This window comes from Ranitomeya variabilis, chromosome 1, assembly GCF_051348905.1.
Source record: "Ranitomeya variabilis isolate aRanVar5 chromosome 1, aRanVar5.hap1, whole genome shotgun sequence".
NCBI lineage: Eukaryota > Metazoa > Chordata > Amphibia > Anura > Dendrobatidae > Ranitomeya > Ranitomeya variabilis.
Window position 1 is genome coordinate 808670153 of NC_135232.1, and position 15965 is coordinate 808686117.

Genomic DNA, 15965 nt, shown 5'->3' on the forward strand with positions numbered 1-15965 from the left:
GTAAGTAAACTACAGCCATTGTCATGTTGCCACTGTTATGCTGATTAAAATGATACCTGGGGTGAAGAAATCCATCTTGTGGTTCTTGTGTAATCAGTGGTAGAAGTTTTCAGTTAATGAGATGCTCGTGCTCCAGGGTGGCACCAGTGGCGTAGGAAGGGTGGGGCGGTCCACCCCGGGCGGCACAATGCGAGGGGGGGGCGGTGCTGCAGCTGTTTAAAGGCTTGTTTCCATTTGCGAGAAACACGTCCGTGTCTCGCATGTGGAAACCAAGCTGTGGCGCCGGCACTGTGGAGCGGAGCGTGCGGCTGCATAGGAACACATGGAGCTGCACAGCTCCGCTCCAAAGTGCCGGCACCACAGCTTGGTTTCCACATGCGAGATACGGACGTGTTTCTCGCAAGTGGAAAGGGGCCCTCGCTATTGACATGCGGGCCCGAGCCCGCACCTCAATAGTTAACAGCCGCCAGCCAATCTGAGGCTGGCAGCTGACGTCAGTCCCAGCGTGCATGTCGCCGGCGTCTGACGTCATTGTCAGTCGCTAGCGAGTGCACGCTTCAGCTGCATGAAGATCAGGAACGCGGCAGGTAAGCAGAACTTTTTTTTTTTTTTTTTTTTTTAATTGAGAGCGGCGATAGGGGGGACCCAGGGCAGAAAGCTGGACAGTGGGGGGCAGTACGCTGGACACAGGGGGGGCAGTACGCTGGACACAGGGGGGGCAGTACGCTGGACACAGGGGGGGCAGTACGCTGGACACTGGGGGGGCAGTACGCTGGACACTGGGGGGGCAGTACGCACGACACTGGGGGGGCAGTACGCACGACACTGGGGGGGGCAGTACGCACGACACTGGGGGGGGCAGTACGCACGACACTGGGGGGGGCAGTACGCACGACATTGGGGTAGGCAGTACGCACGACACTGGGGGGGGCAGTACGCACGACACTGGGGGGGGCAGTACGCACGACACTGGGGGGGGCAGTACGCACGACACTGGGGGGGGCAGTACGCACGACACTGGGGGGGGCAGTACGCACGACACTGGGGGGGCAGTACGCTGGACACTGGGGGGGCAGTACGCTGGACACTGGGGGGGCAGTACGCTGGACACTGGGGGGGCAGTACGCTGGACACTGGGGGGGCAGTACGCTGGACACTGGGGGGGCAGTACGCTGGACACTGGGGGGGCAGTACGCTGGACACTGGGGGGGCAGTACGCTGGACACTGGGGGGGCAGTACGCTGGACACTGGGGGGGCAGTACGCTGGACACTGGGGGGGCAGTACGCTGGACACTGGGGGGGCAGTACGCTGGACACTGGGGGGGCAGTACGCTGGACACTGGGGGGGCAGTACGCTGGACACTGGGGGGGCAGTACGCTGGACACTGGGGGGGCAGTACGCTGGACACTGGGGGGGCAGTACGCTGGACACTGGGGGGGCAGTACGCTGGACACTGGGGGGGCAGTACGCTGGACACTGGGGGGGCAGTACGCTGGACACTGGGGGGGCAGTACGCTGGACACTGGGGGGGCAGTACGCTGGACACTGGGGGGGCAGTACGCTGGACACTGGGGGGGCAGTACGCTGGACACTGGGGGGGCAGTACGCTGGACACTGGGGGGGCAGTACGCTGGACACTGGGGGGGCAGTACGCTGGACACTGGGGGGGCAGTACGCTGGACACTGGGGGGGCAGTACGCTGGACACTGGGGGGGCAGTACGCTGGACACTGGGGGGGCAGTACGCTGGACACTGGGGGGGCAGTACGCTGGACACTGGGGGGGCAGTACGCTGGACACTGGGGGGGCAGTACGCTGGACACTGGGGGGGCAGTACGCTGGACACTGGGGGGGCAGTACGCTGGACACTGGGGGGGCAGTACGCTGGACACTGGGGGGGCAGTACGCTGGACACTGGGGGGGCAGTACGCTGGACACTGGGGGGGCAGTACGCTGGACACTGGGGGGGCAGTACGCTGGACACTGGGGGGGCAGTACGCTGGACACTGGGGGGGCAGTACGCTGGACACTGGGGGGGCAGTACGCTGGACACTGGGGGGGCAGTACGCTGGACACTGGGGGGGCAGTACGCTGGACACTGGGGGGGCAGTACGCTGGACACTGGGGGGCAGTACGCTGGACACTGGGGGGCAGTATGCTGGACACTGGGGGGGCAGTATGCTGGACACTGGGGTAGGATGACAGACATGGCAGCATGACTGGAGACAGATGGGGCAGGATTGGAAACATGGGGCAGGATTGAGACACAGGGGGCATGATTGGAGACGGGGCAGAATGGTGATACAGGCATGATTGGAGACACTGGAGGCAGGATTGGAGACAGATGGGGCAGGCTCATGGGGCAGGATGGATACGATGGAGACAGATGGGGCAGGATGGGGAGATCATATGGGGCAGGATGGATACTCATGAGGGCAGGATGGGAGAACATATGGCTGACGCCAGGAATGAGACACACGGGGCCAGGATGGCGAATATTATTACCATAGGGGCTAATTAAGGGATATTATTACTGCAGTGATGTATTTATTTTATTTTTTGAGTATACTGTTTTAAATGGAGGGGCGGTCCTATTACTGTGTACTGTAGAGTGACACTATGTCGCCTTCTTCATGTGGTGTAATGTAGAAGTTGGGAAAATTATGTAATGTGTTATGCAAGTGGAACTCGAGATAACTGTGTTATTTCCTGCAGAGACGAGTCCTGGCTGGATGAAGTGATGGCGGTCTGTGCGGGATGAAAGATGAAGGGCTTCATCTAGAGACGTCACTGGTGAGTCAGTGTGTTACCTATACACTGACACTATACACTGTATACTATATACAGAGTTCCTGTGTATAATTTCACTAGTGATCACTGTATTACCTGTACACAGACACTGCATACTAAGTACAGATCTCCTGTGTATAATGGCACTTATGGTGATAGTATTGTGGGTTTTTTTTATTATCAGTATTGTAGTATTCAGTCACTATGTGGTGGTAATATGTGGTCTGGTCATGATGTTGTGGTATTTGTTCCTTGTATTTGATATTATTTGATCACTGTGGTGGTAATATGTCACCTGGTCATGGTGTGGCGGTATTTGTGCCTTGTAGATAGTATTATAGGTCACTGTGGTGATATGGTGTCTGGTCATGGTGCTGTGGTATTTGTTCCTTGTATGTGGTATTATAGGTCATTTTAAAAATTGAAAAATAAATAAAAATATACCTAAATTGTACTGCATATTTTAACAAATATTTAATAGGTTACAGTAGAGTAGGGCCCGGCCAAAAGAGTCTACCTTGTCATTTAGGTGGCTTAAAAAAAAATCTTTTGAGCCGGGGGGGGGGGGGCGCCAAACTCGGGAACAGCCCCTGGCGGCAAAAGCTCTAGCTACGCCTCTGGGTGGCACTGTAGGCAGAGTTATCTTCCTGCTATAGGCCAGGGAAAACAAGGAAAGACCTGCCCACAGGCCGCCTAGAAGCACAAACAGTCTGTCTCTCTCTGTCTCTATGACGAGGAACAGGTTTGTGCTTCGCAGCGGCCTGTGGGCAGATCTTTCCTTGGTTTCCCTGGCCTATAGCCTACATTCCCACCCCGGAGCACAGGCATATCATTAACTGAAAACACCGAACGCTAATTTACCACAAGACAGATTTCAGGGTCACAAAGCGGACTACATTTGAAAACTATAGGAGTCTTGTCATGTGTTTCACCCATAATGCCAGTGGTGGTGAGGGTAGGGGGATCCAAAACAAAACTGTATGGCAGAGGTGTTCGGGTCAGAAAAGATCAGAGGCTCAAGTCCCAAGACCTACTTTGCTGCTGCCTTTTCCCCAATGCAAAAAATGTAACAACAATTAGCATAGTGTTAACTATCAGAGTACAGCTAATGTAGTAGAGGTCACCTGCAGTCCTATGTAACACCATAGATCACATCCCATCTGAGCCCCACAGTGTACCTAAATCACATACAGTTAGGTCCGTATATATTTGGACAGAGACAACATTTTTCTAATTTTGGTTATAGACATTACCACAATGAATTTTAAACAAAACAATTCAGATGCAGTTGATGTTCAGACGCAGTTGATGTTCAGACTTTCAGCTTTCATTTGAGGGTATCCACATTAAAATTGGATGAAGGGTTTAGGAGTTTCAGCTCCTTAACATGTGCCACCCTGTTTTTAAAGGGACCAAAAGTAATTGGACAATTGACTCCAAGGCTATTTCATGGACAGGTGTGGGCAATCCCTTCGTTGTCATTCTCAATTAAGCAGATAAAAGGCCTGGAGTTGATTTGAGGTGTGATGCTTGCATTTGGAAGGTTTTGTTGTGAAGTAAACATGCGGTCAAAGGAGCTCTCCATGCAGGTGAAACAAGCCATCCTTAAGCTGCGAAAACAGAAAAAACCCATCCGAGAAATTGCTACAATATTAGGAGTGGAAAAATCTACAGTTTGGTACATCCTGAGAAAGAAAGGAAGCACTGGTGAACTCATCAATGCAAAAAGACCTGGGCGCCCACGGAAGACAACAGTGGTGGGTGATCGCAGAATAATCTTCATGGTGAAGAGAAACCCCTTCACAACAGCCAACCAAGTGAACAACACTCTCCAGGAGGTAGGCGTATCAGTATCCAAATCTACCATAAAGAGAAGACTGCATGAACGTAAATGCAGAGGGTTCACTGCACGGTGCAAGCCACTCATAAGCATCAAGAATAAAAAGGGTAGAATGGACTTTGCTAAAAAACATCTAAAAAAGCCAGCACAGTTCTGGAAGAACATTCTTTGGACAGATGAAACCAAGATCAACCTCTACCAGAATGATGGAAAGAGAAAAGCATGGCGAAGGCATGGGACAGCTCATGATCCAAAGCTTACCACATCATCTGTAAAACACGGCGGAGGCAGTGTGATGGCTTGGGCATGCATGGCTGCCAGTGGCACTGGGTCACTAGTGTTTATTGATGATGTGACCCAGGACAGAAGCAGCTGAATGAATTCTGAGGTACTCAGAGCCGCCATACTGTGCGCTCAGATCCAGCCAAATGCAGCCAAACTGATTGTCCATCTGTAGTATGAAACGACGACCAATGACCAAAAAACAAAGCCAAAACAACCCAGGAGTTTATTAAAGCAAAGAAGTGGAATATTCTTGAATGGCCAAGTCAGTCACCTGATCTCAACCCAATTGAACATGCATTTCACTTGTTAACCCCTTCACCCCCAAGGGTGGTTTGCACGTTAATGACCGGGCCAATTTTTACAATTCTGACCACTGTCCCTTTATGAGGTTATAACTCTGGAACGCTTCAACGGATCTTGGCGATTCAGACATTGTTTTCTCGTGACATATTGTACTTCATGATAGTGGTAAAATTTCTTCGATATAACTTGCGTTTATTTGTGAAAAAAACGAATATTTGGCGAAAATTTAGAAAATTTCGCAACTTTGAATTTTTATGCCCTTAAATCACAGACATATGTCACGCAAAATACTTAATAAGTAACATTTCCCACATGTCTACTTTACATCAGCACAATTTTGGAACCAACATTTTTTTTTGTGACGGAGTTATAAGGGTTAAAAGTTGACCAGCAATTTCTCATTTTTACAACACCATTTTTTTTTTAGGGACCACATCTCATTTGAAGTCATTTTGAGGGGTCTATACGATAGAAAATACCCCAGTGTGATACCATTCTAAAAACTGCACCCCTCAAGGTACTCAAAACCACTTTCAAAAAGTTTATTAACCCTTCAGGTGTTTCACAGGAATTTTTGGAATGTTTAAATAAAAATAAACATTTAACTTTTTTTCACACAAAATTTATTTCAGCTCCAATTTGTTTTATTTTACCAAGGGTAACAGGAGAAAATAGACCCCAAAATTTGTTGTACAATTTGTCCTGAGTACGCTGATACCCCATATGTGGGTGTAAACCATTGTTTGGGCGCAGGGCAGAGCTCGGAAGGGAAGGAGCGCCATTTGACTTTTCAATGCAAAATTGACTAGAATTGAGATGGGACGCCATGTTGCGTTTGGAGAGCCCCTGATGTGCCTAAACATTGAAACCCTGTACAAGCGACACCATTTTGGAAAGTAGACCCCTTAAGGAACTTATCTAGATGTGTGTTGAGCACTTTGACCCAACAAGTGCTTCACAGAAGTTTATAATGCAGAGCCGTAAAAATAAAAAATCATATTTTTTCACAAAAATGATCTTTTCGCCCCCATTTTTTTATTTCCCCAAGGGTAAGAGAAGAAATTAGACCACAAAAGTTGTTGTGCAATTTGTCCTGAGTACGACGATACCCCATATGTGGGGGTAAACCACTGTTTGGGCGCATAGCAGAGCTCGGAAGGGAAGGAGCGCTATTTTTCTTTTCAATGCAAAATTGACTGGAATTAAGATGGGATGCCATGTTGCGTTTGGAGAGCCCCTGATGTGCCTAAACATTAAAAAACCCCACAAGTGACACCATATTGGAAACTAGACCCCCCAAGGAACTTATCTAGATGTGTTGTGAGAACTTTGAACCCCCAAGTGTTCCACTACAGTTTATAACGCAGAGCCGTGAAAATAAAAATTCTTTTTTTTTTTTCACAAAAATGATTTTTAGCCCCCAGTTTTGTATTTTCACAAGGGTATCAGGATAAATTGGACCCCAAAAGTTGTTGTCCAATTTGTCCTGAGTACGCTGATACCCCATATGTGGGGGGAACCACTGTTTGGGCGCATGACAGAGCTCGGAAGGGAAGGAGCGCCATTTGGAATGCAGACTTAAATGGATTGGTCTGCAGGCGTCACGTTGCATTTGCAGAGCCCCTGATGTACCCAAACAGTACAAACCCCCCACAAGTGACCCAATATCGGAAACTAGACCCCCCAGGGAACTTATCTAGATGTGTTGTGAGAACTTTGAACCCCCAAGTGTTTCACTACAGTTTACAACGCAGAGCCGTGAAAATAAAAAATCTTTTTTTTCCCACAAAACTTATTTTTTGGCCCCCAGTTTTGTATTTTCCCAAGGGTAGCAGGAGAACTTGGACCCCAAAAGATGATGTCCAATTTGTCCTGAGTACGCTGATACCCCATATGTTGGGGTAAACCCCTGTTTGGGCACACGGGAAAGCTCTGAAGGGAAGGAGCACTGTTTTCCTTTTTCAACGCAGAATTGGCTGGAATTCAGATCGGATGCCATGTCCCGTTTGGAGAGCCCCTGATGTGCCTAAACAGTGGAAACCCCCCAATTATAACTGAAACCCTAATCCAAACACACCCCTTACCCTAATCCCAACAGTAACCCTAACCACTCCTCTAACCCAGACACACCCAACCCTATTCCCAACCGTAAATGTAATCCAAACCCTAACCCTATCTTTAGCCCCAACCCTAACTGTAGCCCCAACCCTAGCCCTAACCCTAGCCCTAGCAATAACCCTAGCCCTATCACTAGCCCTAACACTAGCCCTAACACTAGCCCTAACCCTAACCCTAGCCCCAACCCTAGCCCCAACCCTAGCCCCAACCCTAGCCCCAACCCTAGCCCCAACCCTAACCCTAGCCCTAACCCTAGCCCTAACCCTAGCCCTAACTCTAGTCCTAACTCTAGTCCTAACTCTAGTCCTAACTCTAGTCCTAACTCTAGTCCTAACTCTAGTCCTAACTCTAGTCCTAACTCTAGTCCTAACTCTAGTCCTAACTCTAGTCCTAACTCTAGTCCTAACCCTAATGGGAAAATGGAAATAAATACATTTTTAAATTTTTCCCTAACTAAGGGGGTGATGAAGGGGGGTTTGATTTACTTTTATAGCGGGTTTTTTAGCGGATTTTTATGATTGGCAGCCGTCACACACTGAAAGACGCTTTTCATTGCAAAAAATATTTTTTGCGTTACCACATTTTGAAAGCTGTAATTTTTCCATATTTGAGTCCACAGAGTCATGTGAGATCTTGTTTTTTGTGGGACGAGTTGACGTTTTTATTGGTAATATTTTCGGACACGTGACATTTTTTGATCGCTTTTTATTCCGATTTTTGTGAGGCAGAGTGATCAAAAACCAGCTATTCATGAATTTCTTTTGGGGGAGGCGTTTATACCGTTCCGCGTTTGGTAAAATTGATAAAGCAGTTTTATTCGTCGGGTCAGTACGATTACAGCGATATCTCATTTATATAATTTTTTTTATGTTTTGGCGCTTTTATACGATAAAAACTATTTTATAGAAAAAATAATTATTTTGGTATCGCTTTATTCTCAGGACTATAACTTTTTTATTTTTTTGCTGATGATGCTGTATTGTGGCTTGTTTTTTGCGGGACAAGATGACGTTTTCAGCGGTACCATGGTTATTTATATGCGTCTTTTTGATCGCGTGTTATTCCACTTTTTGTTCGGCGGTATGATAATAAAGCGTTGTTTTTTGCCTCTTTTTTTTTTTCTTACGGTGTTTACTGAAGGGGTTAACTAGTGGGGCAGTATTATAGGTTGGGTCGTTACGGACGCGGCGATACTAAATATGTGTACTTTTATTGTTTTTTTTATTTTATTTAGCTAAAGAAATGTATTTATGGGAATAATTTTTTTTTTTTCTTTATTTAGGATTTTTTTTTTTTTTTTTTTTTTTTTTTTCCACACACATGTGGGGAATTTTTTTTAAACTTTTTTACTTTGTCCCGGGGGGGACGTTACAGATCATTGATCTGACAGTGTGCACAGCACTCTGTCAGATCGACGATCTGCTGTGCAGGGCTGCAGGCTTACCAGCGCCTGCTCTGAGCAGGCACTCGGTAAGCCACCTCCCTCCCTGCAGGACCCGGATGCCGCGGCCATCTTGGATCCGGGACCTGCGGCGAGGAGGGAGGTTGGAGACCCTCGGAGCAACGCGATCACATCGCGTTGCTCCGGGGGTCTCAGGGAAGCCCGCAGGGAGCCCCCTCCCTGCGCGATGCTTCCCTATACCGCCGGTACACCGCGATCATGTTTGATCGCGGTGTGCCGGGGGTTAATGTGCCGGGGGCGGTCCGTGACCGCTCCTGGCACATAGTGCCGGATGTCAGCTGCGATATGCAGCTGACACCCGGCCGCGATCGGCCGCGCTCCCCCCGTGAGCGCGGCCGATCGCGTATGACGTACTATCCCGTCGGTGGTCATACGGGCCCACCCCACCTCGACGGGATAGTACGTCAGATGTCAGGAAGGGGTTAAAGACTAAACTTCAGACAGAAAGGCCCACAAACGAACAGCAACTGAAAACCACCACAGTGAAGGCCTGGCAGAGCATCAAAAAGGAGGAAACACAGCGTCTGGTGATGTCCATGAGTTCAAGACTTCAGGCAGTCATTGCCAACAAAGGGTTTTCAACCAAGTACTAAAAATGAACATTTTATTTAAAATTATTGAATCTGTCCAATTACTTTTGGTCCCTTTAAAAACAGGGTGGCACATGTTAAGGAGCTGAAACTCCTAAACCCTTCATCCAATTTTAATGTGGAAACCCTCAAATGAAAGCTGAAAGTCTGAACTTCAACTGCATCTGAATTGTTTTGTTTAAAATTCATTGTGGTAATGTCTATAACAAAAATTAGAAAAAGGTTGTCTCTGTCCAAATATATATATGGACCTAACTGTATAGTGTCCACGTTAGGCATTTCTGAAGGAATGAGAGCCCACCTAACTTATGGGTGCATGTCTCCAGAAGCACGGGCTGGGCATAACGTACTGGTGACTGCAACGTACTGGTCACTATAGCGTACTGGTCATTACAATGAGAGTTTGTAATTTTCACTCGGCAACATCCACTACTGCTTGTTTCTGGAAAATACTCATGGAGTTAAAATAGTCACTACACCTGTAGATAAATTCCCAAAGGGTTGTAATTTCCAAAATGGGGCCACTTGGGGGGGAATTTTGCTCTTCTAGAAATTAGGAATGGACCTTTTTTTTTTTTTTTTTTTCTTTTTTTACCCCAAAATATAGAGTTCCTATTTGCCCTTAGAAAAATGAAGAACTTGAGGCTAAAACAACATTTTAGTGGTAAAAAAAATGTATTCTTTCTTCACCGCTCGGTGGTATAAAATTCTGTGAGGCACATGTGGTGTTAATATGATCACTGCACCACTAGATGAATTCATTGGGGAGTGTAGTTTGTAAAATGAGTTCACAGATAGGAGGTTTCTGCTGTTCTGGCACCTCAGGGGCTCTGCCAATGTGACATGGCACCCTCAAACCATTCCCGCAAAACCTGACCTCCAATATGGTACCTCTTCCCTTCTGATCTTTGCACTGTGCCTCAAAAGTAGTATTCCCCCACATATGGAGTATCACCGTACTCAGGAGAAAATACACAATAAAACTGTATGGTGCAATTTCTCCTGTTACCCTTATGAAAATAAAACAATTGGGGCCAAAATAATATTTTTGTCAGGAATTTTTTTTTTTTTTTTTAATTTCACGGCTCAATGTTATAAACATCTGTGAAGCACCTGGGGGTTCAAGGTGCTCACCACACATCTAAATACATTCCTTGAAGGGTCTAGGTACCAAAATGGGGCACTTGTGGGGGGTTTCTATTGTTTAGGAACATATACTACTACACTGTCTTTATCATATTTTATTTTCCCTTTCCCTTGTTTTGTAAAAAAAATACTTAATAAAAAGTATATTATTGAGAAAAGTTAATAGTTACCCTCTAAATGTATCAAGTGACCGGAGTCTCTGAGGCACAGTATTCCAGGAAGTGTAATGTGCGTCCAGGCTGCATAGATCGGTCCTACTAGGGGAACCAAGCTCCTGTAAACCAACAAATACAAAGAATAGACTCAACGCATGAATGCAATAGCTGTCAATGTATGAATGGAAAAGGTGGTGCCACATACAAATTCTGTTAGTTCACACCATGTGTTACAAACATCCACATTTGTAAAATATGTAAGCCATGTAGAATTTCAAGTTTTGTGTAATAAAAAGCCCTCAGGAATATATAAACTTGAAAGCAAAGATCCAATTATAAACTCACAGAATTAATGAGTCGATCAGTTTCAACGGGATTAAACCGATTGCATAGCCAATTCTGTATGGCGTTTAGTCTAAAAAGATAGAAAAAAAGTTTATTTAAATGACAATGGTTCTTTCAACAAACCTTTCATACATCAAAAGTACAAGTGAATTTTAGAAATTGCTTCTTTCTACCCTTATGAGTCATTTCTTCCCCATCTTCCTGAACTCATCATTCTGTCCAAATAAGAAAAAAAAAAAATGATCAAATCCATCTTGCTCAATACAAGACGGACTGCCAGTGCAAGACCACAAAAAACAAAAAACAAAGACAGCGCCACAATGGATGGTGAAAATAAATAGGAACTTACATTTATTCTGCCTCCTGTAGCGACGTTTCGGTCAACAGACCTTTATCAAGGTTTTTTTTCACCATCCATTGTGGCACTGTCTCTGTTTTTTGTGGTCTTGGTACGGTCCGGGATGGGCATCCTGGTTTTGGACGTGCGCCCTTGTGTCCGCTGAGACCTTCAATCTTTATATAAAAAGGGTGCAGTTTTGACTTTCTTTTGTTTGGACTGCCAGCGCAAGTCACTTGACAAAAGGTAAGGTTATTTTCACATTCCAGTTTGGACCATCCCAATTAGGGTCACCGTGAAGTGGTGGGAAGGCTTTTGCATTTTTTTATTTTTTTTTACTAAAAAAATTCCACTAACCAAAGTACCCTATATTATTTTCATGCACTGATGCTGTTTATTATTATTTGTTATGCTTTTGTTTTTTTTCTGCTCAGTGTCCAGTGTAAACGTGTGGTTACACGCTGCATACACACCAGTTTATATCACAGTTCATTTCTTTTGGTTTTTTTCTGCTCGTGCCGTTACATGCTGCATACACAGAGTTCATTTCTTTAGGTTTTTTCCACTACTGTATAACAGCATGAAAAGCTTGGCCATGCACAAAATATGAAGAAAAAAAAAAGTGCGTTTATAGGAAACCAGCAGAAGAAAGGAACATGAACAAAATTATAGAAGCTGTACATGACCTAACCACAAAAGAGAAGGAGGAAAAAACAAACTAATAGTTGGACGAGACTGTGTTCAATGGATAATGTGACAGTAAACATTAAGTCGGGTCTCATAAATTGTGCTTTGCATACCCCCCAAAAAAAAATCATCGGTGCAGCTGCATAAAAAAGGAAGTAGAAATGCTGATATTTTCATTTTGCCAGCACAAGTTCCTGTTTCATTACAAATGCTGATTATCCAGTGCAGTAACATATACAAAATAATTACTACATTTCTACCAAACACAATATTACTTAATTTATGATCCCTACACACTTAGTTACAATATTAAAGATTAGCATTTTAATTTTGAGAACCATGACATACATACATCCATGACTTACATACCTTCCTTATACAATCATGTAATGTCGAGTGGGGAGAACATGGTGGGGGGCCCGCCTCACTGACTAGATCTCAGGCCCGATGTTCAAAGTATGTTTTCTCTAAAACATTGCAGCGTTTCAGATTGAAATAGGTTTTATTTTTATTTTGGGAGCTCAGGTTCGAATCCCTGGTTCAGAATTACTCATGTGACATGTTAACTTTAAGCATTAGCGGTGTTGTTCACTTCACGGACTAATCCTTTTTAAATGCTACAGTTACTCACCTCCTGGACTGGTGCCATTCCACCAATGTCAGCGTTATGTCTGCCAACCCTTCGTTCAACATTATGTCAAGTAAGCGCTGCCCCCAATCACTGGCTTCTGATGGGCTGCAGCCTTCACACTTGCCGCAGATGGAACAGTTTCATCCGAGGATAGTGTGAAAGCTGCAGTCGATCAGATGCCACGGATAGTAATATCATGGAAGCGCCGGCAGACACAGCACAGTGGCGACATTGCTGGAATGGCATTAGTCTGGGGAGGGAGTATATGAGATTTGTGTTACTTTTATTGTACATGGGGGACTATAGCATTTAAGAAGTTATTATCCAACTAGTGGTCATCTAGACAAAACTGCAAAGTCAGACCAGCATAAATCTCTAGATTTAACTAATATGTGTATACAAATGAAAAAAAAAAATAATAATAATAATACGATTATGCTTACCTTAAAATATATGATCCCAAGAATAATACTATAAAGATGGCCACGTATATGAAAAATGCAATGACAATGGCTGCAGAGGAAAAAAAAAAAAAAAAAAAGTGGATTATAAGCAAAAAAAAAAAAAAAACCAAGACAAAACTTAACTGCTTTGTGAAAGTGTTGTATTCATGATTTAAGTACTCACGGAGGTTGGAGTTCCCCGGATTCTGATTAATAATTATTCCACAGGTTACATCTTGGGTAGTGGAATGGTTTGCCTTCACCCACAAGGAGTAGTTTCCAAATTCTCTAAAACTGTAATGAATCCTGTGGAGAAAAAAAACAAACAAAACTACATCTAACAACTCTGATGTTTAGAACATTATGGAGCTGCAGTAAATTTTTCAGCCAAATACATTTCACTCAATGCGTATAAGGGCAAGAAAAGTAATCATACACATTAGATTAATGTTGGCCAAACGAGCAGATTCTCTGATTAGTAATGTAGAGATGATAGAAAGATTGGGCATGCTGGATTCAATATGCCCGATTCTTCGATAGTCCACATAGATTGTAAGGGTACGAGCAACTTAACGCACAATCAAATCTATGGTGATCAGTGGTTATTATGAAATTAGAGTATTATGCCCACTTAAATCTTTTTTTTTTTTTTTTTTTCAATTTGGCATATTTTATAAATATAATACATGGAAATGAAATTTTCCCACTAGAAATTTAAATTCACTTATAAGTAACTTTACTATAACCTGCAACCATTTTTTCTTTGGGAAAAAGTGTTCTTCACAGGACTATTCCCTATTGAGACCATCTACTTGTGCTTGTGGTTGCTAGGGAGGGATACCTGTCCATACAGCTGACCGTTACCTAAGGTGTATGGCCACTGCATAATTGCTAGTTCTCTTGTCTATCATCTGTGGACTGGCACAATAGAATGGCATCATGAGGACCAAAAGATATAAAAAAAATGCAAAGTGCAAAAGTAAATAAATGAATAAAGAAGGACACTACAGTGAGGAAAATTAAGCATTTGATACACTGCCGATTTTGCAAGTTTTCCCACTTACAAAGAATGGAGAGGTCTGTCATTTTTATCGTAGGTACACTTCAACCGTGAGACAAAATAAAAAATAAATAAATAAATAAATAAAAAATCACACTGTATGATTTTTTAAATATTTCATGCCATCTCATTAAAATAGTTGATCACCTACCAACGAGCAAGAATTTTGGCTCTCACATACCTGTTAGTTTTTCTTTAAGAAGCCTCTTATGCCTCTTTCACACTTCCGTCGTTTGGCCTCCGTCGCAATGCGTCGTTTTGGGAAAAAAACGCCTCCTGCAAATGTGTCCGCAGGATGCGTTTTTTTCCCATAGACTTGTATTGCCGACGGATCCCGACGTATGGCCATACGTCGCGTCCGTCGTGCACTGGATGCGTCGTGTTTTGGTGGACCGTCGTCACAAAAAATAGAATTATTCTTACCGTTAATTCGGTTTCTAGGAGCCTTCCACGACAGCCACCAGGAGGTTGTCTCCATACCCTAATGGGGGACAGGAAGCACGAGAGGTTAAAAGCCCCTCCCACCTCCCATTAACCAGTGACTTACAACTGAACCCATAGCACCGGTTACCTTTTAGGTTCTCAGAAAAAATGTATCCAAGAACATCGGGAGGGAATTAATGCTGTCGTGGAAGGCTCCTAGAAACCGAATTAACGGTAAGAATAATTCTATTTTCTCTAGTAGCCTTCCACGACAGCCACCAGGAGGAATGCCAACCAATTCTGTATTTTAGGGGGGGACTACAGCCTGAAGAACCTTTCGGCCAAAGGCAAGATCCCGGTTGGACCAGAAGTCCAATCTGTAATGCTTAGTAAAAGTGTGCAAGGAAGACCATGTTGCTGCCCTGCAAATCTGCTCTGTTGAAGCACCAGCCCTTTCAGCCCAAGAGACAGACGTAGATCTGGTGGAATGAGCTTTTAGGCCCGCAGGAATAGCAATATTCTGAGTTAGGTATGCTTCAGTAATGGCTTTCTTTATCCAGTTGGCGATGGTACTCTTCGCTACCTTCTTGCCCTTGTTTTTGCCAGAAAGATGAACGAAGAGATTTTTGTCAATCCTGAACGATTTAGTATGTTCCAAATAGTACAACACTATACGTCGTACATCCAAAGTATGAAATCTGTGTTCCTCCGGATTTGAAGGATTGTGACAGAACGATGGGAGGACTATATCCTGTGATCGATGAAATTCTGACACTACCTTCGGGAGAAAGCATGGATCAGGCCGGAACACGATGGAGTCATCTCTTATGGTAAGATAAGGCTCTCTAACTGAAAGGGCTTGTATTTCTCCCACTCGTCTTGCAGTAGAAATTGCAACCAAGAAGGCCGCTTTGCAGGACAGAAGTTGCGAGGAACAAGATGACAATGGCTCAAACGGAGGAGCCATAAGGCCCTTTAGAACTATGTTTAAGTCCCATGATGGTACAAAAATTTGTTTTCTTGGACAATGCCTTGATGCTGCGACCATAAACCTCTTTATCCACCGATGATTTGCAAGGTCTTGATCGAAGACAGAGCTCAAGGCTGACACTTGGACTTTCAAGGTACTTGGCTTCAGCCCTAACTCCAAACCTTTTTGTAAAAAATCTAATATCTGGGAGATATTAGGATGGAAAGGGTCAGGATTATGAGGGTGACACCACGATGAGAATTTATTCCAAATTCTTCCATATATGGCGTTGGTGATAGGTTTTCTAGATTTCTGTAGGGTAGAAATTACCGACTGCGAAAGGCCTTTAGCCCTTAGTACCTGGGCTTCAATAGCCAAG

The 15965-nt window shown here is 44.6% G+C and overlaps 1 protein-coding gene across 2 annotated transcripts in view; it reads right to left on the reverse strand.

The window, feature by feature from the left end:
- The window catches only part of HGSNAT (heparan-alpha-glucosaminide N-acetyltransferase), a 61275-nt gene that overhangs the window by 23966 nt on the left and 21344 nt on the right, over positions 1–15965 (reverse strand). For both annotated transcript variants that reach the window (XM_077274237.1, XM_077274246.1), the window contains exons 4-7: positions 13318–13439; positions 13134–13203; positions 11036–11105; positions 10706–10809 (exon numbers count right to left, since the gene is read on the reverse strand). In XM_077274237.1, coding sequence (XP_077130352.1) covers positions 10706–10809; positions 11036–11105; positions 13134–13203; positions 13318–13439 — 366 coding nt within the window. The remainder of the gene's footprint in view (positions 1–10705; positions 10810–11035; positions 11106–13133; positions 13204–13317; positions 13440–15965) is intronic.